At 41.4% G+C, this 26,593-nt stretch overlaps 1 protein-coding gene across 3 annotated transcripts in view; it reads right to left on the bottom strand.

Annotated features, from left to right (window-relative positions):
• ndst3 (N-deacetylase/N-sulfotransferase (heparan glucosaminyl) 3) overlaps positions 1-26,297 on the bottom strand; it is a 39,514-nt gene extending 13,217 nt beyond the window's left edge. For all 3 annotated transcript variants that reach the window (XM_049720072.2, XM_049720071.2, XM_068650721.1), the window contains exons 1-7: positions 26,131-26,297; positions 23,119-24,321; positions 14,310-14,397; positions 12,830-12,984; positions 10,708-10,893; positions 6,213-6,341; positions 254-436 (exon numbers count right to left, since the gene is read on the bottom strand). In XM_049720072.2, coding sequence (XP_049576029.1) covers positions 254-436; positions 6,213-6,341; positions 10,708-10,893; positions 12,830-12,984; positions 14,310-14,397; positions 23,119-24,117 — 1,740 coding nt within the window. In that variant the 5' untranslated portion in view covers positions 24,118-24,321; positions 26,131-26,297. The remainder of the gene's footprint in view (positions 1-253; positions 437-6,212; positions 6,342-10,707; positions 10,894-12,829; positions 12,985-14,309; positions 14,398-23,118; positions 24,322-26,130) is intronic.
• Positions 26,298-26,593: the final 296 nt, after the last annotated feature.

Raw genomic sequence — 26,593 nt, 5'->3', positions numbered from 1 at the left:
TTATTCATGAGGGAAGCACTCATGCCTGTAGGAGGAGCCCGAGAGTAGAGCGAAACAAAATGTTCTTAGTACTGTTGCTTTAAATGAGACATATTGGGCTTAGAGAAATGCAAGCCTATTCGTGTGCATGTGTGCAATTCAGACAGCAGATCTCATTGCTAAAGGTAAATATTTGTATACAAGCAAAGTAACATTTTCCTTCAAATGTCCTCTTAAAGAAAAATACACCCTTAATACAACAACACAAGCACACCTGCCACTGTGGGTCCCTCTGTTCAGGGAACAGCTGGAAGTATTTGTGTGCCAGCTGAGAAGGAGGAAGTGTATGGAGCCTTAGGTTTGTCCATGAGCGAAGAAAAGAGGCCAAGTGGACGAATGTGTAGAGTCCGAGACGATCGTTGCCATAGTTGGACAGGTGAGTCATGAATATACTGATCTGTGGAGGGAGGAAAAGAGAAAAGACAGAGAAAAGGATTAAGAATAAAGCCAAAAGTGGGATGCCTGTGTGAAATTGTGATAAAGTCCAAATTGAATTTTCAAAATTCTCAGTTTGTGTGGGATTGAGGTAACACAGGCAATCCAATCGACTGCGTTGGAAGGCAAACAGATTATTTAAAAGTCAGAGCACCTGTCCAGTGGGAATCAATATTTGTTATCACTTTGCAAAGTGGAAAAAGGCTCATTTAGTTATGTAACACTGAGTGCAGCTTCGAGATGAAAAAGCAGACACTTGGAAATGCACACGCGTAGTGTTTGGGGGGACGGGAGGACCGAAGGGGGTTAGCGGGGTGGGGGTGATGTTGCGCCTGTCTGGATTGGTGCTCTTACAGGATGATCAAAGAGACAAGAGATACGCACACACACATGCATTCTTCTTTTGTGATTGGAGGACATTGGGAATGTCTGGAAGGAATGGTAACATTAGCCATTAAGACATGAATTATTTGTTGGGTGTGTGCACGAGGGATTGTGTGTCAGAATATTTAGGGCTGAGGATGTGAACACTCGCATACACACGCACACGTGCACACAGGCACACACAGAGGACCGTCGGGGCTCAGTTTTAAAGCATGAAGGTTGGCGCGGATAGAAAGCGACAGCGTTGGGGTTTGACGGATCAGCATCCGGCTAACATAGAAAGCTGTCGTGAATACCAAGGTCCGCAATACCGATGTGACCATGTGTGGGCTCGTGTCCTTTTGACGGCGGCGACAACAGACATTCTGTGTGCACAAAGGGCCGACGTGTAGGTGTTACAATTAAGTGGTTCTGCCTCACGTTGGCCTCTCCCAGCGGAATCGTTCATCTTTTTTCATCAGAATCTAGAAGGGTGGCTGCGGTAACATAGCGGAAGGACACAGATGAAGCCACTAAATCTCTTTCCTCGGAATCACAGGGTGGAAACCTCCTCTTTCATGGATGTGAATTCTTGGAGATGTGCAAAATTGAACCAGACAGTCTCTTACAGGAGACATCCATTCACATTTGGGATCTGAAAGAAATATTGCCGGTGGCGCGAAGCAGATGGGTTAGGGTGAGGGAGGGAGGCATGGAGCACAATGTGGACATTATAAAATAGATACACAGTGATGTAAATACGATGTTTTTTAAAGACTCTCTCTTTTTTGAAGCAGGCGAGTTGATCAAAAAGTGATTTATGTTCTCCCAGTAGATGATAATGCTTTGGCAGGTCACAGAAAAAGACAAGCTAAATGGATACTAAAATGGAAACATTAATTATAGAGGTTGAGCATTGGCTGGCAAATTAAAAAAAAAAAAGGCAAACACAAAGGCTGATTGCATTTCGAATTGGAGTGCTGCAGAAAAAAGGAAGATGGGTTGAACATATAAGGAACATAAAGGAAAAGAAAGAGAATGTAACCTTGGTTGGCCTGAATTTAAGAAGCCACTTGACACAGTGGCGGATCCAAACCCACACAGTGGAACGACCCACAGTGGCCTAGAATTTAATTAACCGTAAATCTTTCTTTTTCCTAATATCCACTGTGGTGCCTAATTTCTTGCATGTTGGATGGCACTAAGGCCCATTTGTACCTTTAATAAAGAATACACTTCTAGTACTTGAACCTTGGGATTACACTGAAATCATTCATGCACTGAGAGTAAAAGTTTGAAAACCTGAGAGAAATAAAGCCAAGCACCCCGCCTGCCTCTTTTAATCTTTGTCCCGTGTCTCTTGTCTCCTGATGCTCCCACGCAAACATTTTCAATTCTGCACTCCTCTCTCATCTTTGAACGTCTTGCTGGAGAGCCTTGGTCTGCCCCAAAACATCAGTTTATGTTTTCTTCCCCATTCCCACTTCACATTGACCTAGATGCTCTGATGAAGCATGTCACTATTACATGGAGTGATGTTCTTCAAAATCCATCAAGATGAACACACACACACACACACACACTACATGTAAAATCTTGTAGGATTAGGCCGGTCATGTAGTTCCGTTATGACATGTTGTAACTTCTGCTAACATGAGTGCCTGATTGGGAGAAATAATTTTTTTTTTGCCGTTTGTTAAGCATATTTCAGTCTCTCGTCTCATCCAGTCATCCAGCTATCATCCATCTGACCCATCATCCACTGTTTACATCTATTGTGGGCGAGGAGGCTATTCTGAATTCAAAATCCATCCATCCATCCGTCCGTCCGTCCGTCCGTCCGTCCGTCCGTCCGTCCGTCCGTCCGTCCGTCCGTCCATCCATCCATCCATCCATCCATCCATCCATCCATCTATTCATCCGCCCATCCATTGGTTGTTGGCAAAATATGGAGACAAGCTCCAATCTTTCTCCTACTCGTTTCTTCAACATCCAGTGGGTGTAATCACAACTTGTCCTTATAGTGCATATATCCATCCATTCATCCACTGTTGGATGTTTATCAGCCTATTCCCCATTACCAACCACTTAGTTCCACATACAATTCTCCTTGATTGAATTGTTATTGCTACTAAAAAGAAAGCCGCTCCCCCGCATGGTTTCATTCTCCCTTCCTCTTGCCCTTGCCTCTCTCTCTTTTCTCTCTAAGCCCATTTAGCTATCTCTGTCTCCACAGTGGATAATCGAAAGCTGAATGTCAATACAGCAAATGATTCCAATTCAATTTATTCTGTCCGCTCCAGTCAACAGCTACTGTGTCTTTCCATTCTGCTATGTTTTACTGCTTTGCTCCCACTATGTAATTTCTCCCTGTTGCTGCATCATGTGTGTTTGTGGATGTGTGTGTGTGTGTATAGCTGCCAAGGCTATTAGAGGTTAGCAGCAGGATACTGGAGAAAGTGAAAGTGAGAATGAGGAAAAAAAAAAAAGAAGAAAATGAGTGAGCAAAGTTCAGATGCTCTGGTTGGGGAATTGAAAGGGAAAAAAGAAGAGGAAATGAGTCAAGCTACCAGGACAGGAGAGTCTTGGTAAATCAGGAAGCCAGTAAGGCAAGGGAGGGGCTAGTGCTGACTTTTTGGGGTTTGGCTAATAAGCAGAAAGGCAGAGCTAATCGGTAAATGTCAGCCCTGATAAATGTCTACGTCTTGCTGATGTCAGCAAGTCGCACATGATAAACATGTAGTCAGACTCATGCGGGAACATTAACACATGCATCGGCCTGTGCATGTGTGCTCCTATTCTGTATGCTTCTAGATTCTCAAGTGACATAAGATGCCGTGACCTGAAAATTAAAACTCAATTTGTCTGCCAACTACTCCTCCTCCTTCGTCCCACTGCCTCCCTTGGCTTTTCCACCCCATCCCTGTCCATTTATCCAGGGACTCCTTTGCCCTTATTGGCTGTTTGCAGAGCCCAGGTCAGACAATCAATTGCCAAGCTTGTGGTGGGGATGGGAGGGCTCAATGATTGGCGAGGTGGCATCGAAATGATGTACAAACCGGGATTCGTGCAACCGACATGCTGGTGGTTGTCACTGAACTGCCACGATGGGCCAAATGTGATTAAAAATCATTGAATGGGAAGTGACAATGTTACCAACGCGTGGATCATCAGACAAAAGGAAAGCCCAAAGGGATGAAAACTACGCGCTTCAGAACGCTATTGATTGCAAAGCACACACACTAATGAAAGCTTCTGTCTCTGCAAATGGAAACCTAGCAGGGAGACAGGAAAGTGAATCATCAGTGGCTGCATGGCGTATGTGTGTGCGTGTGTGTGTATGTGAGGATTGTCATGTAGGGTTCAAATTGCTTTTGTGTTTAAAAAAAAAAAAAAAAGAAAGGTCACTTAGTTAGGAGCTATAACATGAGGTGCATCTCGTATCAGACGACATACGATAACACGACCACGACGAAAACAGTAATTAGCCTGTGCACGTGTACTTATTCTGGGTAAGAGTGGAATAGAAATGTGAAAATTGGTAAGATTGCTGCTGATGATGAGAACCGGCATACAAAGTAAATGAAAAGATGGCCCTGATTTATAAATCTAATTGTAAGTTCTATCCATTTATTGATATGACATTTTATATTCACTGATGATTGCACCATAAAATCATTAGGACCAAAACTACAACAGATTAGGAAACTAATGTTAACCTGAGGCTAACGACTTCTCCAATATCACATTGGAATCAGGAATGAGTCAACCTACAGTCCGATCAATATGAGATTGAAGGTGATGGTTAAAACTGTCCAGCTGTACAAAAACACAAACCAGTTTGCCATTCAGCTTCTTTTTTTGAGTTGAATGTTTTGTACAAAAGTAGTTCTGGTACTTAATGGTCTGCTGTTCATCAGTTTGTGTGGTAATTTTTATGTACAAGAGTTCTTTGCCATGGGGGGAAAAACCCATCAGAAATACATTCTGACAAAATGAAATTCATTAAGAGAACTTATTTTGATTGTATGCACGTATTCTGTCTATATTTAAAATAGCTTTTTTTTTTGTAAGTCCATTATTTAAGTTGTCCTTCCCTGGTACAAAATGATTACATTTTGGCCTAGATCCAGAAAGAGCATTTTTATCTATGATTATGAAAAGCGAAAATCCATATAAGTGCCTCACAAGTTGTCTGCTTCTTTAATTATTTGGTATGACTGTGAATATTCTCATTCATCCAGGTCATTTCATTCTCGAGGCATTGAATCAATTGTATTCTTGCATGAACTGAAGAAGCCTGCTCAGATGAAAGGCGAAACATCTTCGAAGACAACCAGAGCGACCCAGTTGCGATCAGTTCAATGCCCTGAGAATTTTGTTATTCGAAATGTGCATCACTGACATCTATAGGAGTGGATGGACTTATAATCAACCGCAAGTTAACCCAAACCTCCACTAACAAACCAACCAACCTTCCTCTAAACTGCTTATTCTGAGTCAGGTAGCGGTCATGTTGAGTCAATCCCAACTGTCATTGGGCAAGAGTTATTTTTCAAACTTACAACAAGGCTTTCTAGACTTGAATGGCCAGTGAACACATCACGCGTAACAGCTCAACTACCTTAACTACCTTCTGCTATTGTCGCCTGGCCTCAGGTAAAGTCAGCGGAGTGCTGAATGTTGTCTTTTGTGTTTCACAAAGTCTATTGAGAACAAACCTTTCAGTGTTGAAGTATTTTATATATTTTTTTTCCATGTTGGCCTTGATGACGGTTCTTCTGTATGCCTGTCGGCAATTGTTGTCACAGTTTAAGATCAGTTTAAGATCAGGGGATGTTTGAGAATATCTTTCGTTTTTCACATGTCCTGAGTGTTGTTGTTAGTCACCTAAATGTTGAACAGAGGCTGTGATTTACCGAAGTCAAATTCCTTGTTTGGCACGCTCAAACATGGCGAATAAAAAACTCTTGAATCTTGAATACACGTCAGATAATAATTACAAGGGAAAAAAGTACAAATAAGTTGAACTGACACATACAGCAGTATGTGTCGAAATAATTTGTTCTGTTTGAGCATGTGTCGGGGGCATGTGTGTGTGTGTGTGTTTAAGAGATGGAAAGAGCAACCCACCCTGCGGTGAGACCTAATTTAAATTGGAAAGATGAACACAACTTCACAGCGAGAAGCCATCGGTGAGAACAAGACGACAAAACACACGCACACAAAGCAAACAAACGAAACAAAATAAAAAGTCACACGCTCAAAAAAGCAGGGGACCTTTTTGAAGCTCTATTTCTTTGCAACGATCCAAACAAGAGTGGACAATCCTCATGTGAACATAAGTATGATATATAGTGTCTTTTTGGACTTACTGGGTTGAGCAAAACAGTGAGGAACAACTCTCCTCCTCGTATGCTTTTGTCCAATTCTTTAGGCCCTCCGGGATATTCCTTATAGTAGATGGTATGAGTGAACAAGCCACACGTCTGACGAGGTAGCACCTATGCAAGACACAAACGCAAAGAGACATTAATAAATGGGAAAAAGTTGTCTTGAAAATCCAAGACAACTGTTTATTACACTGTTTGTGCAAAAACATCAAAAACAAATTATATTTATTGTAATGATCTTTGCTACTTGCAGCGTTATTGTGGGAAGGTGTGGGATTTATTTTAAAATGTATATGTGGGTTTTCATTCTCACATGTTTTCTTTTCTTAATTATGTTTAGTACTTCAGATGAGATTAGATATTGGTAGGAAAGGTAGTTCAGTAGTCTGGATTAACTCAAGCGAAAGTAGAAGACTCGAACACACTGTGAAGTGACTTGAAAAATATTCACTTTCACTGTATTACTGAGAAATGAGGTGAAGTCGGAGCAGGTGTTTGTCACAACCAAAACACATTTTAAAATTAAAATAAAACATATTTGAAAATGTTTTAGAATTACAATTGTAGTTCAAGATATGGTTATTTCAAATCAAAGTAAAGAAACAAAATGTTCCTTACTAAAATTACTCCAAAAAGCAAAAAGTGCAAGAATTTTTTTTTTTAAATAACCTTAATCATATGTACAAGATAAGAGCATAGTAATCATTAAAATTATTAAGATAGGTTTTGAATCGTCATTGAATCTGATATTAAAGTGCGTCGGTAAAGTGAGGTTACATCTTTGGTTCTTAACATTTCAAAGCAGGAACAAGTCCTTGGTACACTCTTGCGAAAGACACTCAAATCCTTTCATCAGCCACTGCTGCTTAAAAATCAACTTTTTATCATTTATTGTACAAATAATTCTTCTATAGCTACTTGTACCTCTAAAAAATGTTTTTACATTCATTGTTACAAGTTTCACTTCAGCTACTGTATCAGCAATGTTAAGTACATGTTTTGGCTTTGACTAAGTTTCTATAAAAGTTTATATTGAACAGTCTTGCTGACATGGACGGTAATCAAGAAAAAAGGTCAAACAAGGACGAGGTTATTAATCTTCCAAATCAATTCTGTTTTTCTTCAATATTGCATTTGAGAGCCCTGCTATATTATTTATATTTAGGAAGCGATGGTGGCCTCATTAGACAGTCACGCTAGACTTAGTCTATTTGTATATTTAATGGCCATTAATTAGAGCAGCATTAATCTTTTCATCTCATTCTCCACCAGATGCACGTGTTTCACAAAATGCTGAGTCGTTTTATATTTACTGCGGCAGCCTCGTACGTTGCGGTGACAAATTGCCCGCCAACGTGGCAACAAACATGTCAAGCAGATATTCGTCAGCGCAGAAATAATTCATCAAAGGGCATAAAAAGCGGACAGATGAACAGATGAAACACAGCTCCAATGTCAAGCTGGCATGCAGCAATTTTCAAAATGTGTGATGTGTACCTTAGGACAGGTCACGGATATTGTGAAGTGCCGCGTTATATGGCAGATGAGAATTTCATCAAACCCAGCGACTTCTTCTGCACCGTTTGCCAGACATGCTCAGACCGTATTCAAACAAAATCAAATCAAGCGCAACGGATGGCATGTTAGGCGCATTACTTCCAGAAAGGTGGTGGCAATGAGGCGCATAACGGAGTAGCATTTAAATGCTGTTAGTTTAATGTGATTTTCATGTGATGACAAGTCAATATGTCTGTGGCGAGAGGGTCTGCCCAATCAAAATCAGGTCAGTCTATCTTTTGTGTTTGAGCGAGGACTACAGATGAGCCGCAAAAGTTATTTCCACCGTACGGATGACGACATGCTTGTCAGGTGACATCAATGCCTCGCTTTGCATCACCTTGAAGATGGAACGTCTGATGTGCAAGTGTTGGAATGTGGGAGGAATTAAACAGTGCAATACTATAAAGTAAGATATCATTGCAATATTCAGAGATCAATATTATCTAATACTGCAGTCTCTCGCTCTCAGACAACACACACACACACAGACACACACAGATCAGAGAGACCGTGTTTGGATAGAGCGAGAGAGTGAGAGAGAGATGGAAGGCCACCAGAGCTTCAGACACTCAGCACTATTTCACCAAACCAATTATCCACAGAGCTATAGCTCAAACTGATATAGTACATTTTAAAAAGACACATGGGCGCACAAACACACACATGGGCGCACACAAACACACACATATGCTGGCACACAATCCCATATCTCCCATATCTCAGCCTGATTTGTTCTGATACCGCGGGTCCAGTGGGCGTCTCTCAATCTGCTCCCAGACACACGAAGAGCAATTTTACAACCTTAAGATGACTTCCTGTCCTCCTCTGAGCCATCAAAGATGAAGTGAGAGGCACAACAGGAAGAGACGGATAGAGAGAAATTACAAAAACATAGGGTGAAATGGAGGTTATGGGGCCTTTTGGTTTACTATCTACCTGACTGGATCTATGCTAAATATGGATGATATCACATTTTATCGCGACATAACCGCAACTCTGCAGTATCACTGAAGTGCTGGGCAATATAAGAAAAGTAATCTTGCCCTCAGGGGTTTTTGCGTCATACAATCCTGCCGCGTGTAAATGAAGCGTTGAATTTGAAGGCCTCTTTCATTTGTCACCAAACTGCCTGCATTAGAATCACTACAGGGGCCCATAGTCAATGCATCCTATTTCGGCACAAAAATGATCACATCAACCAAGCCAGCAACAAAATTTGCTGTTTCATCACATAAGGTCATGAGAAGGAAGTGACTGTAAAAGAACACCGGCAGCGGGGAGATTGGCGTTCGATTCAGGCTAGCAATAATTCTACTAGTTTTATTTTCCGACTGTTACGACAGATTAGGATTCAAAAAGCCGAGTGGGCGTTGTTGGCATATGATAATTTCTCAAATTAAGCTAACAGTCACGCTTTAGTCCCAGGAATTCTGCCAATTAATTGAACAAGAAAAAAAAACTGGATCAATATTCCTGTGTCTGCTGGATTGCTTAAATGTCTTGCTTTAAGTGGCTGGTTCCAAAACATTTTTTTAATTAAAAAACATGTGATAACACATTTTTTTGTGAGTCTCAAACTGTACTGTAAATTGCTTTGGTTTATATTTAGGAGTGTGAAATCTAACTTATTTAACTCTTGGCTGCAAATGTAAGAGTTATTTAGAGAGTTGTGTTTTTTTTGCTTGTTGTTATGTTGTTATTTTTGGACAAGTTTTAAATTTAAAAGACTAGTGTGAGTAATTTGTTTCACCAGGTTTTGTTGTTTTTGTTGAACTTAGTGTTGAATATAGTTGCTTAATGGATGAAAATGCTTCTGAGTGTGGCACAAATAGTAAATAAATGGCACATGATGTGTCCAAGTGTCAGCGATGTATTATAAAGAATTAAGTGCTGTTGTTTTCAACATCAAAACAAGAAGCCAGGAAATAAAGGCAGATTTTAAAAATTATATTTGTCAGGTCAAAGTGTTCTCTTAGAAACCAGTAATTTTTGTGTCATTTTGGTGATTGTCCCCCTCCTTCTAGATAAGAGAGCAATTGTCTGGACAGATTGAAGGAGGAGGAGCTACAAACATTAGCAGATGAAATAAAAAAAATAAAAAATGTTAATTGGTAGTGGGTGTTCTGAAACCCTAATTGTGTTGATGAAAAGCAAACAAGGCCCAAAACCAGAAGAGACTGACGGTCAATTTTTGGAAGGGAGTACAAAAACAAACAAAGAAACCGCTTACAATATTAAAAGATAAATGCTGCCTTTCAAACCTTCTGGCAGTCAAATAAACACTAAATAAAGGATCCCGGTGTTGCTTAGTTGATTTTTTTCCCATCAATAGAAGACATTTTCAGAGTAAACAACAATAACAATTTGAATTTTGTCTGAGTTATTTTGTCGGATGTACTTATTTAGAAGACCCTTGTTGGTGAAGCATCTCCATACTTCTCATGAAGCAATGCACATACTGTATAGACTAGAATTGCTCGCCTCTTAACCCACACTGACCATTGTTAAATATTGAATTATAGCACAGAGGAAGATACCATGGTTCGTCAAGGTCAAACAATTCATAAAACACATTTGCGCAAACGCACCAAGGTTACATCTAACACACATGCGATCATTGATTTTCAGTTTAAGGATGCAAGTAACAATGGCCGCATGAGCAGGCAGCATCAAAGTAAGTCGCATTTTACACCGCAGAATTATCCAAACAATGTTTCGACCGAGCGATTGTTTCTTTCCAGTAAGTCGTCTCTCATTTCGCTGCTTTAAGAATTTTAAGATGATTCAAATGCTGTTGAATGCACTGGAAAGAATTTATTTTCCTTTTTTTGTGGGCAACCCAAATAAATCAAAATATATGGAGTAATTATTCAATCTTTATACTCCGTGTGTGAATGCTGCATGGGTGTGTGCTCACCATAATGTTACTGTGGATAAAACCCTTGCGGTAGCGGGCGGGCTTGAGGTGGGGGTATTCCTCCGTGCTGGTCACCCGGATGTTCCATACTCGTCTCCAAGCCTCATAAAGCTGCAGATGGACCGGATAGACCCCCGAGTGATGGGGGGCCACTGCGTAGCCCATATTCACTGGAATGCCATGTTGCTGCACACACAATTCATTTGTAAATAAATACACAGAGAAAGCTGACCTCATTTTGACTTTGTGGTTCTCAAACTGAGGTCTGGGGACCCGTGTGGATCTGCAAGTCATGATTGGGGGTCTGCAAAATAATTTAGAAAATGTATTGACCTTTTTTTAAGTGCATGCCAATAAAATAGTTACACTAAATCAATGTCTTTTCTCTACCTTAGCTATGAGCCAATTGAAATGTGGTTGTGACATATCAAATGAATCACACATGGTCGTTATTTTCAATTGACGTCAGAATAATGAGGGAGTCCTTGGAAAAAACTCAAATGTTTGAGTTTCATCTACCTAACTTCAGAAACGGGAATTAAAAATAGATATGTTCATGAGCCCAATTGCGAGGGAGGATGTTTTCTGAGAGCACCTTGTAGACAAATGTCCTTCGCCGTGCTGCACACCCACTTACGCCATCACAAGATGAGCGAGCCGAGTGTGTGTGCAATAAAGGTTAAGGATTGCACTTTATGATCACATTCACCTTCAATAACATGAACCTACATCCAACCTCGCTGTATCATAGCTTATGTGTGACACCCCTGTATGGCTATCCAAATTATCTCCACACACATACATACACACAGAGTGGAGGCAAGGAGAGCACAGCAATAACAGCATCCTACCTTGAGGAATTCAGATTAAATAGTCAGAGATAAAAATGGCTCCTGGGTTACCATTAAGGTGAATGCCCCATTAGCCGTGGGTGTATTAAGATTTGTTTGGATTTAGGAGATTAGTAAAGTGTCGGTCAGGCGAGGCTCCCGACACTAAACTCATTTGCATCTGTGGTCATTTTTTCAACAAAGGGCTCCTGTTTGAATTATCGCAGCACAAGAGAGAAGTGAAAGGCTCTGGAGATGAGGCGAGGCTAAGGAACTCTGAAGGGAATAATGCTGATTGTGTTTAGTGGGTTAACTGTTTACACGGAGGGGTGCTTGTGTGCCAAAGAGATTTTGCATTAGAAGTAAGTGAGGCAGTGCATCTCAGAGCTTGCTATATTTTCCCAAAACCTTTACATATTTTGTATTCAATGCTGAGTAGTAGTATGAGTATTGTTTGATTTGAAGGTGTTTTAAGTAAGTTTATGTCCAAATATTACATGATTGATCCTATGTGGCCTTTCTCTTCAGTGTGGGGCAGCAGAGTCTTCTGCCCCAAGTTGCAAAGAAACAACGTTTTGAGCAACATGACTGACAGTGTGAACTGGACGCCAATCAATCACAGGGCATATTTGGAGACAGACAACCATTCACAATGTGAATTAAAGGACGTGAAAGAAGCCGCTTCATATGGCAGTGTTCATGCCCACAACAGCGCAAACTGCCTGTTTCTAATTGCACTAAACTGCATGCAAAAATGCCAACACTTGCTGTAGCCCGCCCATTCGCATAGTTAGACCATGCTACGCACCAGACTTTCACTTGGCATGAATAAACAATAATATAAGTTTTTTTTTTTTGTTAACACACCCCACTTTCAACACTGGTAATTTTGTTACAATAGATGGAACAGAAAACTCTTTAAACACTCTATTTTTCATTATGAAAATATATTTCTCTTTCCAATGCGATTCTGCCCAACATAATATAACTTGCTGTACTTTCTAGCACATAATAAACCTTTTGTTCACATTTATAACTTGATCCTGCAACATGTCTGAGTTTACAACTGTAGGAACAAAAGTGTGCTTCTGTGTGTGTTAATGTGTGGAAATATATTTTTTTCTGCCTTCGGGTGCTTTGTGGCAATGAGATGGCAATTATTTTACACAGAGGTGGTTCAGAAAGCAAATGTGATTTCAAGGACGCAAGAAAGAAAAGAAAGACAAGGGAATAGACAGCGCCAAGCAGTGTGTGTGTGTAAATGTGTGTACGCGTGTGTACAACAATCTCACCAACGCAAACTCCTTGTTGAGCACCATCTGCTCCAGCAGTGAGGACTCATTGTGGAAGAGGTGAGGCTGCATGTGGCTCCACATGTGGGGAAACCACCAGAACTCATCCACGTACTTCAGCAGTAAATCGTCTCCCTCATCTTCCTCCACGGTACCTATGTTTGGGCACACACACAAGGATAAAAGGATGTGGTGTGACAGATGTTGCGACATGCAACTCCATGATGCCGAAGGTTAGAGTTCGTCATCAAGCAGCAGGATTCTCTTAGGCGTGCATTGTAAAATCAGATGGATGGCAGATACCACACTGATGAAATGTGGTGCCATCCCAATAGATGATATGCTAATGTACTCTATCATATTTGTTTGCCATTCTAATCCTTTCAAATCTAAACTGTTTTCTATTTCAAAGTCAGCCTCTCTGAGCAGGTTGAATGAGTGAAAAATGCCCTTGAAGCTACAGACCCACACACAAACACACATTCGCATACCCCGGTTCTTTTTCTCCAAATTACCCAGATAGCATCAAAAAAAGGATTGGATATCTCTCTTCCCAATTAGATATGGCAGGATGAGAAGATTTAGATCTTGACTACTGTGCAGGAAAATTCAGTAGAAATTTCTGCGTTAAGTGAGGCGATATATAAATAATATACTCAAAAATACAACACTGTTCAAAAGGTTGGGGTCACCCAGACATATAGCACAAGGGTTTTCTAATCATCCAAAACCCAGGGGGAAAAAAGATAACAATTAACCAGTAGAATAGGACAAGACAGGACAGGACAGGACAGGACAGGGTAATGGGCCAGGTAGTGCGACTGATATGTGTTGGGGCTAGTTTTGCAGCGCCTAAACACCTGTAGAAAAACCCTTGAGACTCTTTCGTGATTAATGGCTATATAAATGAACTTGACTGGGATACAAAAGAAAGGACTGTCCAGGGAGTTGATGTAATAATACAGGCTATATCAATGTGAATGGCCTCACATCAAGCAAATAAATGCACCAGATGTGTCTGCAGAGATAGATATGATAGTCACATATGAATGATTGTCGTCTCAGGGTCTATTTTTGTGACTAAGGCAAATTCAACAGGGTATAAATTTGCGTGGTGTTGGAAAATGTCATTTCACAGACATGTTGACGATGGCATGTTCAAAAAGGTAGTTTGTGCCTTTGTGCGCGTGAACAGAGCAGAATTCAGTCTCTCTATGCGTATCCGCTAAATTGGCAATCAGGTGCATTTGGCCTTGAAAAATAAAAAATAAAAATAACGTCCACCCAGTTGAGAGGACACCACCCTCACCCAGTAACCCGGCGCAGTCCACTAGCCCCGAGGCGCCACTAGGCCACTCGTAATAATTCACTTCCGCAGAACCTAATTAACGCCCACTGCAGCACTGTATTTGCATTTTTCTCAACATGGCCGCTTTTGTCATTACGATTTTACATGTTGACTATGAAAGATATTACTTACCCGTGTGATAGAATTTGCCAGAAAAGCCCAAGTTGAAAGTGAAGTTGGAGATGTGAGCTCGCAACTGTCTTTGAGTATCCAAAAGCGCCTGTAAATCAGATTAGACTCAGTTATATGATGGACAGATGCAGAAATAAAAAAACAATACAAATGTCCAGTTTTGTGCTGTCCTTAAACACACCTCAGTGTCATGTGTTAATGCTCAAATCAGGATTTTCTTCCATTTTATAATGACTTCATTAGATTAGTGGCCTTTAAACAAAAACTCTGTAATGAATGTTAACCAAAGAACATTACACACAGACACACACGGACAAACACACACAGAGGCAGTAACACGAGTTAATGAAGGTCGATGTATTAAAGGCCTCTAGAGGATCGGCTAATAACCCCCTCACCCAACCCCCATTAAAGACACACACACACACACACTCACACACGCACGCACATACTGTACATACACACTTGCACTCTTCCTCACTTTTCACCATCCATTAGCAAGTGAACCTGCATCAGTCCCACCCATCCCTCCTTTGCCGCACCCTCTTTCTTCCCACTACGGAGAACCTGCAGCCTTCCTCTCTTGCACACTCATCTGAAACTCCATCTCTCCATCGTTTGCTCAAATGTCACATTCTCAGGAGACGGCCTTGTTCTAATTTAAAAGGAAGGCTGAAGCAGCACGCAAGATATATCTCTTCTCTCTCTCTCTCTCTCTCTCTCTCTCTCTCTCTCTCTCTCTCCATCTCTCTCTCTCTCTCTCTCTCTCTCTCTCTCTCTCTCTCTCTCTCTCTCTCTCTCTCTCTCTCTCTCTCTCTCTCTCTCTCTCTCACTCTTTCTCTCTTGCTCTCCCGCTCTCTCTCTGTAACCCCCTCTATTCTCTCCCAGCCCTTCTTCTTGCTATCATTGCACTTCTTGCTGTTTGCGCCCATAAATATTTTTTATGAAACTTTTATTATTCCGTGCGTATTTCAGGCTGCGGGGTCGTTTTGTTGGGCTCAGCGCCACGTCTCTATTAAAAATGTTTGTCGGGCCGCTTTTAATCGATCCCTAGGAACCTTTTCTGATTTATGAGATGAGCAACTGATGTGAGAGCGAGGATGCCCTCACAAGCAGGGTTTCTTTCTGTGTGTGTGTGTGTGTGTGTGTGTACACAAATATAGAGACACAGGCGCAGTATCTTCATTAGCGCTAATCTAATGGTGTTGAAGATGGCTGCATGCTGACAGATGTGCACAGCCCTAATCTGATCCCTTGTCTCCACTGTGATGACATGCATTACATCACCCCCCCTTCCCACACACACACGCACACACACACGCACAACCAAATACTCGGAACAAAATTAACTTTGTTGTCAAACGCTTTGCATTTTAACTCAATCTACTCTCATCGATGCACTTGGTCAAAATGCATTATTAACGCACATGTCGGGAAGAGCGAGCGCTAGCGTGGGAGTTGGTCCAAGTGCGCGCTGTATTAGTGTCGACACATCATTTATATTCTGCAAGCTAACATACGGTAAAACAGGAACAAAAATCGCAAAAGGATTTGATGCAGTCAGGCCTAAACAAGCACACGGGTATTTAGGATGTTGTACACGGCAGGTTCAGACATTGGCGAAATTCGGGTTATGTTTCAAACCATGCACTCATCCATTCATTTTCTTGTTTCTCCTCATTACGATCGTAGGTGACCTGGAGCTTATCCCAGTCGACTTTGGGCAAGAGGTGGGGTACGGCCTGGACAGGTTTCTGCCAATCACGGGGCACCAACAGAATACAAAACAACCATTCATAGTTTTCAATGAACCTAACTTGCATATTTTTGTAATGTGTGAGGAAGCTGAAGTACCTGAACATGACAAATGTACGGACCACAATCCATCTTTCTGCTTGTGTACTACTAACATTTTTATTTATGGCGAATAACCAACTCTTCATTTGTAATATTACAGATTGTTTCTTCAAATTAACACCTAGCACAGATGACTTGCCATTTTGTTCTTTTATGTTACGTTGCTACAGTATGTTCTTCTTCCATTTGTATCGTCATCAGCACACTTTCTGGTCAATAGCACCATAAAGTGTCTTTGGTGCGCTCTTCAGAATCCCTCGGTCATCACAAAACTGTATCAGAATCATAAAACCCTGAGGTCTTATTATAAGTCACATGAGATATGTTAAAGACATGAGCAATGATCTGCCATTATGTCATGAGGGTTTCTTCTGGAACCAAGTTGATAACTATAGGGTTATTAAATTATGCTGGTCCAATGCAGTGTATACTATATCGAGAATGCTCTACCTCAGATGTGGGAAAACCCTTCATTATTCACTACTCATACTCCAAATGCGTTAACATTGCAAAAAGAAAATGTGTCAGGCAAACACTAGGTCTTTGCTGCCATCAAACAGAAGCGTTTGTGGGGTTTTTTCAACTGAAGAACTGATGATCATTACGAGGCGGCCCGGGGGAAGACTACGAACTGCGCCCAGCAATTAAACGTGACGTACCTCTTGAACACAAACACATTTTGAAAATCTCAGAGAAACAATCAAGTCATTCCCTGCTGTTTTTTTTTTTTTTTTGATGGTAACGGCAGCCAATCTCATTGAGCTGAGGCCTTGAAGCAATACCGGGCCAATCTGTCTCCTGGATGCTGAGTGTGGCGATAAAATAGGCCGTAAGAGAGAAGGCTGCATTTGGCTTAGCCGAAGTGTGGATTGCGGCGGGTGTGTGGGTGTATGCTGCGTATTGACAATCCTAGTGATGAAGGTAAACACACATGAGGATTAGCGGTTAGCGATAGCCCTGCTCTCTGTGCCCAATCCCACAGCTGCATCGCATTGCCAGTGTCAGAAGCAATGCCAGTTTGCTTTGTTCGTATCTGTGCATTTGTCGTATGAGGTGCCAACGAGATGTAGGTAGTTGGTGGAATTGACATATGGACAGCTGGTTTCATCCACTTCACTAGTATATCCTCATTCTGTCATGCTTCTAAAAACCTTCGATTTTTCTATTCAAGTCATCACATTCAGCCCAATGCAAAACAATGCCTCGATTCAACAATACATAACAGTTTCTCTCTTTTAGGGAGTACTGATTGATAGAAACATTGAAACAGAAGAAGATATACAAATGTCGTTTAGTGTCTCTGTGACCTTTTAAAGAACTTTGAACAGCAGATTATGTACAGTATTTAAATGTCTATAGAAAATTCCAACCACATTATGTTTGGTTCGCGCAACTTTTTTCTACTACTAAAGTACCATTCTTATATGCTCATTGCAATCAAAGTACTTCAGAAATGTTGAATCTGTGCATCCTTTTCCTCCTTAGTTATCCTCTGCTCATTCAGAAACACGATGGTATCAGCACGAAACAGATGCGGCGTGTACCGTATTTGTGTAGTGGCTAGTATAATGGCTTAGATGGGGCTATAAAAGCACATTTGGCAATAAGAAAGAGGAATGATGTTTTTCTAGTATGTAGGCTTTCTTAAGTGGTTTGTGCTTCAATATTTTTTTTTTCCATTGAAAATCACTACTGCGCATGAGATTTAATTCTTGCTATGGATTGTCAAGTGCGTGAGCCTGTTTGTGTAGCTATGCGTGTAATACGAACACCAGACCAGCAAACTTAAGTGGGTCAGGCATCTCTATTTGATGAGCGAGTTGATGCCAATCTCCACATAGCTCTCTTGCTCTCTGTCTCTTTTGCTCTTCAACTCAAAGCCAATGTCTGCTTTACATTTCATCGTTTCACAGAGCGCTCTGTTTCCGAGTGCTTTTGGATCGCAGGTACTTGGGATGGATATGAATCGCACAACTTCAAAGAAGCTGGAATAAAAATTGTGAAGTCAACAAAAACAAGTTTGTGTTGTTCCGTTGTTTGTTGTCATTAAACCACACATTCGCAAAAAGACAACAAGTGTCCTTTTTTCGTACTGTGTTGTTTTTTTCTCACTATTCTCACGAGACATTTTTTGCTTAAACCAGCACCACTAACGATGCCATGAAAGACATAAATGACATCATCTGGACTTGTATGAGAAATAACTTTGAAATATAGCATTAATAGCATTTTCTCTTCCTTTTCCGACTCCGCTATGCTTTTGGCTGGGTGACAGATGGATATGGAGTCAGCTCAATTCCGCAGACTAAAGTGGCAAATATGCATCATATTAATTAGCTCTAAAGATTAACTCTAAGTAGGAATGTGCAATAAATAGCAGACTGCTCAGCCAAAACCTTGATTGAAGTTAGGAATATTAACATATTGTACTAAGACTTTTCTTTAACTTTCAATTTGAGGTCAGAGCAAGAACCAAAGTGAACATGAGGACAAAGACAACTTCTTACGCTGAACATCTGTGCTCTCAGAATTCAGTAGGATTCTGTCCTCATATCAACTATCTATCAATTTTCTATGCAGCTTTTTGCATTTTGAAGTGATGTAAATGAGACGTGTTTCTCAACTGACCTATCTAGTTGAATCAAGGTTAAATAAAATACTTCTTTGTCTAGCTTTAGATGCGATTTGAGTAATTTCACAGAATAACGCAGACCGTCGGTTCCACTGTCTGAGTTCAATCATAGCCAATCAAAGCAAAAGAAACACATCTTCACCATGACGTGGACAATTGGGGGCCACCACTAACTCCCCCCCCCCAAAAAAAATCTTCACTGTGCACAAACGTGAGTCTGCCACCCAATGGGATGATTTTAAAAACATAATACAATGATTCCGAAGGTGCCTGCTGTTCACATTTCATTAATGAACTACATCCAAAACACGTGTCCGTGGACCTCACAATCTGTCTGCCTGTGCGCCAATCAAATTGACCAAAATTACATTAAACTAGCCGTGCTACCTTTTAGACGTGGTGTGAACAGGCATAATTCAGACAGACTTTTCTGCTTCCAAAGTATTGCTCTGCCTGCTACATCTCCAAGGACACAACCTCGCTGCTCCTCAACATCGTCTGACAAACTGGCAAATGCCAAATTGCACTGATACGAAAATCAGCATACGTCAGCGTTTGCACCGTGGTGCCCATGCACTGTTAATGAAAATAGAGCCTTATATTTACATGTTTTCAAAAAGATTCAAATCCCTGAAAATGATGAAGAATCTTTTTTTCAGACATCTCTAGGATTGGGTTAGTTTCTATAGTATACTCTTTTTTTTATTATAAAAAAAATGCCAAACAAGATATGATTTTGGGCCTAAATGTTCATTTATAAGAAAACCTATGCACCTGTGGACTAAATAAATGAATCCCTAAATGCGTGAAACCCTGGGAAGTTCCCTTTCTTTAAAAGTATCTTACAATTTGAGCTGTTCAAGGCACAGCCGTCACAACACAAACATGAGAAAGATTTCTTCCAACATCCCAACAGTGCATCTCGTGTTTAACTTGTACAAACATCACAATAAATAACATTCAAAGAAGAAGAATGTGCAGTGACACTGTTTTTCACCGAAGCCGAGACCCGCCTTTAAAAGGTCTCGTCTAAATGCTTTAGTCCAAAGAGCGCGTTGTGAGCAAAAGAGTGAGGAGGAGAATATTAAGAGGCCGCAGATAGTGATCAATGACTTGGCAGGGCAGCGGTGGGGCGGTTGAGTGAGGAGGAAAACGAGAATGGGACACCTCCTTGATGACAAGAGGGACAAAGGAACAAATTAGAAAAAAACACGAGAGCGGCACGCTCGGCTCATTGATGGCACTTTTTGACTGGCATCATCGCTCATTTTGAGAAATGTCATCCGCTAGCTGCCTCCCTGTGAATCATTTTTAATGGAGGAAATAAAGGTGTGTGTCGTTGTGTGACTGTGTGTAGCCAGGAAGGCTGTGTGTCATTTTTTTGTCACCAGATGAACTCGTGGGGTGAGACTAATGAAGAGTGGTGAGAGAAAGAGGGTGGCATTTTAATTGGTCCTCCTCACTCTTCATGCTTCTTCTTTGTTGAAGAATAAAAGAGGAGAAAAAGAAGAGGCCTGACTATTTCATAATACTCCATCATTTGATGCAGGTTAACATACAGACTGGTATGGAAGGAGTTAGTACATTTGGTGCTTTAAATAGTCATCTTTGGAATTCAAAGGCAGGTGATTTTTGATTTGCAGCAAAACATGAACTTAACTCACCAACATGTTTTGAATTACTATCATCCAATATAAAATAGCAACCCATCAACCAGATATAGTTTCTTAACTAGAAACTAATTAATATGTTTTATATAGTGGTTAGCTTATTTTTACACGTACTTGAGAATATTACAGCACGAGTTGCATGATCTGTAAAGTTTTTAAAGGTTCTTTCATTGGTTTGACGCACTCATTTAACTAATTTCCATATATATTTTGCATGTTCGAGTAATTTATAGTGCAATTTAAGTAGAGAAAATGTATTTCTAGATAATAAATATTTTTCTATGTTAAACTTTGAGCCTCATTTAATGACCTTTAGTTGCTATAGTTACATTTAATAACATGGAAGAAAAATGAGTTTAACAGCATCCCAGAATAGATTGTGATTAAGCACTGTATTGAATAAATCAAGAAATGAGAAATAATTGCAGCACGCAGTACAGAATGATCACTATTGTCACCTTGTTCAACCTTCATCACCTATTTACGGGAGGAGAAAGCTTTGCTTCTCATCAACATATTTCTCTTCCTCCACCTCCCCTCCGCTTCCTCATTTCCCCTCAGCATTTTGTCTCTGTGAAATGAGGAAGTTTGTTGCAAGCTCTCCCCCCCTTGGCGCCACGCACCCTCCTTTCCTCCTTCCTTTCTTCCCGTTTTCCTCTCTGTGATTTCCTGCTATCCTGAAGGAGCAAATGTGGCAGCCGTGCGTGTGCATTGGGGATGGAATGGCTCTGTCTTTTTGTGCCACTGTCTGTACGTCTCTTGACCTCCCCCTCCGCGCTTCCCGGTCGTTGTGTTTCACCACCAGTTCATCCTCATGTATATTTATGTGACAAAGCTGAGGAGTCAGGCTGACTTAAAATGAAAATTCATACTAGCGGGAGCGTGGCTGCTCAATTTGTGTGTGTGTGTGTGTGTGTGTGTGTGTGTGTGTGTGTGTGTGTGTGTGTGTGTGTGTGTGTGTGTGTGTGTGTAACAGAGTAAACTCTTTTATCCTTTTTGTTATAAGCATCCTTTTCGTATTCAAGCGAGGAATTCCTCTCCACTTCACTGCGTATTAGGTGTTTTTTCTGTTTTTTCAACCGCCACATGCTTCACATCTCAGCCATGGACAGGTGGGACCTTTTTTGTCAGGCATTGATGGAAAGTGGCATTCTATTCTAAATGTCACAGATTGAAACATGCCTGTATGTACACACAAGAATTGGAATGTATCTCAGCGTCAACATATACACCACTAATTGGGTCTGATCACATTAGGAGAACATTTGAACTGGAAAGGCATTATTCTCAATCTAAATGAAAGAAAAGGCAAAATTATGCAAATGGTGGTTAAACTTTTTTTTCCTCTAATATTAAAGGGGTGTTATTCAGAAAACAGACTTTTTGTTTCTATATAAGCACCATTCATTCACAATCTGGACACATAGAGGTAAACTCCTTACTGATAAAGCCCAAAACGTTTTGAGATGCTATGTATGCTCATTGCAATTTAGGTTGGAAAGTTGGACAGGTAGCTACGTCTACTCTGACCATTTTGGAACAAAAGTCATACAGAACAAATTCCCCAAGTTGAAAATGAAGTTTGGTTTCTATTTGTTAATTTTGACAGAAGAATGAATACCTGAAAACTGTTTGCAATTGTGTCAACATACAAAATCTTTCTCCTTTAACTCAACTAAAAGAATGATGATGAAAAAAGTCGGAGTATTGTATAGCCAACAGATCAGAGCCGATATGAGCCTAATATTATTATTTTTTCTTCTTTGGACACAAAAAAAAACAAACATGCAAACATGGGGAGAACATGCAGACTGTGTCTTTGCTGCCTAATTAAGAGTAATTTAATTTATATAAGTATATTTAAATGTATATACATATGTTCTATTTAGAATATAATATATAATAAAAACAAATAATTACATTATATTATATTATATTATATTATATTATATTATATTATATTACATTAGTGAGATATAATGGATGAAGTCCCCAATCTTTTTCCCACAACTAAACATCTTCATTGACATTGAAGTATTATTCTAGCAGGGAAAACAAATTAGCTATTAGCGTTTCTGCACGACAAGTGCGGAACAACTATGAAAACAGTAGCTCAAAATCCGAAGTGTTTTTTCCAATATTGCAACGAATGTGCATAATTACTCTAATTGTCCATATGAGGAGGCGCATGACTTTGTATACATATGTAGTCCGAGTGTGGCTGTTCAAGCGAGCGTGTGCTTTGAAACAATAGCTGCCTTGAGAGGTTGCCTATCCTTTAGTTTTCCTAAGCGGAGGAACGTGGGAAAAGAGGAATAGGAGCCATTCATCTTTCCACTTGCTTATTCACTCGCTCACTCTCACCCCACCTCTAAGCCTCTTTCACTCTGTGTCTTTGTCCACATAAATGGCCTGTAAAGTCCCATTAAACATAATTACTCTCTCGCCGTAGCCTAAAACGTTTCACATTGCCTGCCCACAAACACGCAACGCACAACAATATATGACCCGTCAAGTATTTTGCTGAGGGTTTGAGATTTCCAGGGCAACACCTTCATATTTCTTATATTTGCCAGCACTGTGCAGCCATTACTTACTATTCTGTAGCAGAATGATTTATTCACCCATCACCCCAGCCCCCCCGAAATACCTTCACATCCTTGACGTTCATGCGGGTGCCTTCCTTTCCCACAAAAATGTCATCGATATCCACCAGGATGTGCCGGTCCAGACCCAAAGTAAGCTTCCTGTCAGTGAGGTAGGAGATGGTGTCCACTAAGATGAGTCTATGGAGCCAGTAGTTAAGGCCCTGGCCAAAGAACACCCTCCTCACCCCATCGAAGAGCCCCATGTCCTGCACAACAGTGGCCTGCAGGCCCAGGCTGAAGCCGGGCCTAGGATTGTCACCGCTGCCCGCCCCTGCTGCGTCTTTGGCCCGGGCATGGAGCACAGCTTGGTATGTGGAGTGATTGGAGGAAAAAGAGGTCCAGTCCTCGCCGGGTAAGGCCCCACGGTCCGTGCCGGGTTTGGTTAGGCTGAGGATTGGAGAGGTGGACACTACGCAGCAGTCCCAAAGGGCCTGATTGGTCCTGAGCACGAGCGGGAAGTTTCTAAGTTTGAGAAGAGGAGGGGAGGTGTCGGTGGAGCGGTAGAAGCCGATGATGCCTACTCTGAACTCGGTGCAGTACTGATGCAACAGCTGTCTGTTCCATGTGTCTGCATGTGCATACTTGAGGAGGTTCTCATAAATGATGAGCGAATATCGTCCGCGGCCCTTGTCCGTCAAAGGCGGGAGGTCACCCTTCCCTGAGGCTATCTCCATGCGGAACTTGAAGTGCGCGGACTCCAATATAGCCACAATGTCCTGACCCAGCTGAGAGTACTGGGACTCCACAAGAACCAGCACCACCGGATCAGTGTGGACGTGCGTGTGAGGTGGATTCGGAGGGTACGGGTACGGGAGTTGGCGATACGGGAACATGGAGAGGGGCTGGGAGCAGGCGGCCTCGGAGGATTGTCCTATTTGCATGGAAGGTGAGGAGTTGGTGAAGAGGAAGTAGGCGGACAGGAGCAAGGAGAGGAGACAGCAGGAAGCCAGCAGGAGGAGGAGCCGCCGTAAGTGGCGGCGGAATCGCACGGCCACCGTCATGGCGTCGCGGCCGGCGGACGTCTGTTTTGGAGGGAGCGCTTGGTCGAGTCGGAATGGGAGAGCAAAGCCACTCAGGGGTGCATCAAGTGACCATGGCAGGTGGAGACGGTGGTGGGGCTGGAGGTCGAGGCACACAAATCATTTTTGAAAAGGGGCAGTGGGGAAGTTCCGGTCTTCACATGGGCAGCCGGGAGGGATCAAGATCTGTGAAAAGGAGTGAATGGTAAGCTTGAGCGGTACACATTTTCCACCGCTGGCAGTGATTGCAAGTAATCAAATGCTTTGTTGCTGGATTTACCAGTCTCTATTCTTTACTCGCGAATTCTTTCTTCTGATAAATTTTTACCTATATGTCTCATATTTGAAAATGTTCGTCAAAATAGGTTAATTATTTTTTCAACCTGCGCCATAACAACACTTAAGTCAGATCGTGATTGACTGATTGATTGATCTTTTAAGGTGGAAAGAAACAGCGACATGGTGGAGTCTGAAACAGGAAACGTCTAAGTCGATGACACGACAGATTCTGAGAAGCAAGATTTGCTATATGATTCTAATTAATTTCAATAAATATGCTTATATCTGAAACACACACAGAACAAACATTTTACTTCTGTTGAGCCAAGTGACCAAAACATGTCTTGTAAATAATTGAGTCATTTTTACTTTTATATGTCAATCTGTACTTTTTTTTGAAGCAGAAGAGACAAATCAGAATTTCTACTTACATAATGTGTGAGGTTTTTTTTTTTCTTCCGATTATTACCAATAAAAGGCACAGCAGTATGTACACATGTCCGAAAACAACTGCAACCCTGAGTCAGGGCTTACCCAACACATGCACATACGTGACGCGGCAGCAAAAACTGAACTTAATAAACAACAGCTGTCGTGTGTTAATATGTGGGGAGGTGGACCCGAGCACAACTAATCAGTCCCATAAAGCTCTGCAGAGATTCCCGCTAATTGAAGCAAACTCTGTGCACTTGTGTCCTATTTCTGAACCTAATCATCTAAAGTACCACAAAATTAGAGTTGGACTCTTTTCGCCAGGAGCGTTAATCTGAGGGTAGCCCATGACAGTGGGGAAAAATGGAAAGAAATTGAGAAACAGAGACAAGAAGCATAGACAGAAAGGGGCGGGAGCAGGGTTTACAAAATGCAGTGAATTATAGAAAGAGACAAAAAAGGATTAGCATCTTAATGTATGTGCCGGGAGCCAGAGAGAATAAAAGATCCCACAGAATATTTTTGCTCCCCTTTCTGGCCATTCTTCTTCATCCAATCTACCATTCGAACATGAGCTATTTTCATGACACGTGTCTTTTTGTTCTTTATCATCGGATGACACAATCGACAGGGGAGCGGGTAATCTGTATACTTTGAACGAGGAAACTCCAATTTCACTGAACCTTCTCTTCGCAAAGTTGTCATGATTGGCCCATAGATGAGGAAACAAACCTTACACTTGATTGATTAGACACCAAAAGCAGGAAAGAAATGATTGCAATTAAGTGATTACATGTTATTCAAATGGCATTTGAACCTGTTACTCTCTAGGTGTAGTGTCATTAGACGTCACACGAGGGTGCTAAAATTAGAACACAAAGCTCGTGAGGAAGTTTATCATTGTACTATCATTATTTTAAGTGACGGGAGAACAATATCTAATATTTTATTGCTTTAAATTAAAGATTCTCATTTTAAAATAAACTTTTATTTTTCTAGTTGGAAAAAAATACACTTCTGGGCTTTTGTTAAGCCACTTATTTTTCATAACATATCCATTAGAGTGAAAGACATGATCATGCAAATCTGACATCTAGTTGCTAATAACGGAATGGTATGAAAAGAAAAGTAATCTGCGTCTATGCTGTTGCAGGTGCAGCAATGCAAGAATGCAACAATTTTGTTTTTATCATCACAGAGCAAAGAGGCTCGGATGGCTAAAAGAAAATAAACAAAACAACCGATAAATGCACGTCCATTCACTGATCGCATGGACCCGCTTACCTCTCTCCGGGGTTGACGCGCTCCTGCGTGGGGACTAAGTCTGACGGAGGACCGGTGAGCGTGATGGTGCTCCGTGTGGGTCCGGTGCTCTGGTCTCTGTGGCACACCTCCCCCGTGTGTTTTGGATGCTGAAGCCCTGTGCCATCTCTCTCTCTCTCTCTCTCTCTCTCGCTCTCTCGCTCTCTCGCTCTCTCTCGCTCGCTCTCTCTCTCTCGCTCTCTCTCTCTCTCGCTCTCTCTCTCTCTCTCTCTCTCGCTCTTTCTCGCTCTCTCTCGCTAGAGCAGCAGGGGCAGCCACCCGGAATGATGCGCTCGTCTCCCCTTTTTATCATTCCTCTCCATTTATCCCACTCTCTACCTCCCTACATGCTGCTTCCTCTTCACTCCCGCAAAGTTGCCTTTATCTGCGCTTTTAAGGCTGGAGATTGGCAGCAAATAAACCGACAGGGGAGCACGGAGTAGGC

The sequence above is a fragment of the Syngnathus scovelli genome, chromosome 5 (assembly GCF_024217435.2).
Source record: "Syngnathus scovelli strain Florida chromosome 5, RoL_Ssco_1.2, whole genome shotgun sequence".
NCBI classification, from domain to species: Eukaryota; Metazoa; Chordata; class Actinopteri; order Syngnathiformes; family Syngnathidae; genus Syngnathus; species Syngnathus scovelli.
Note: the sequence above shows the minus strand (reverse complement) of the source record. Positions and strands in the feature narration are given on the sequence as shown.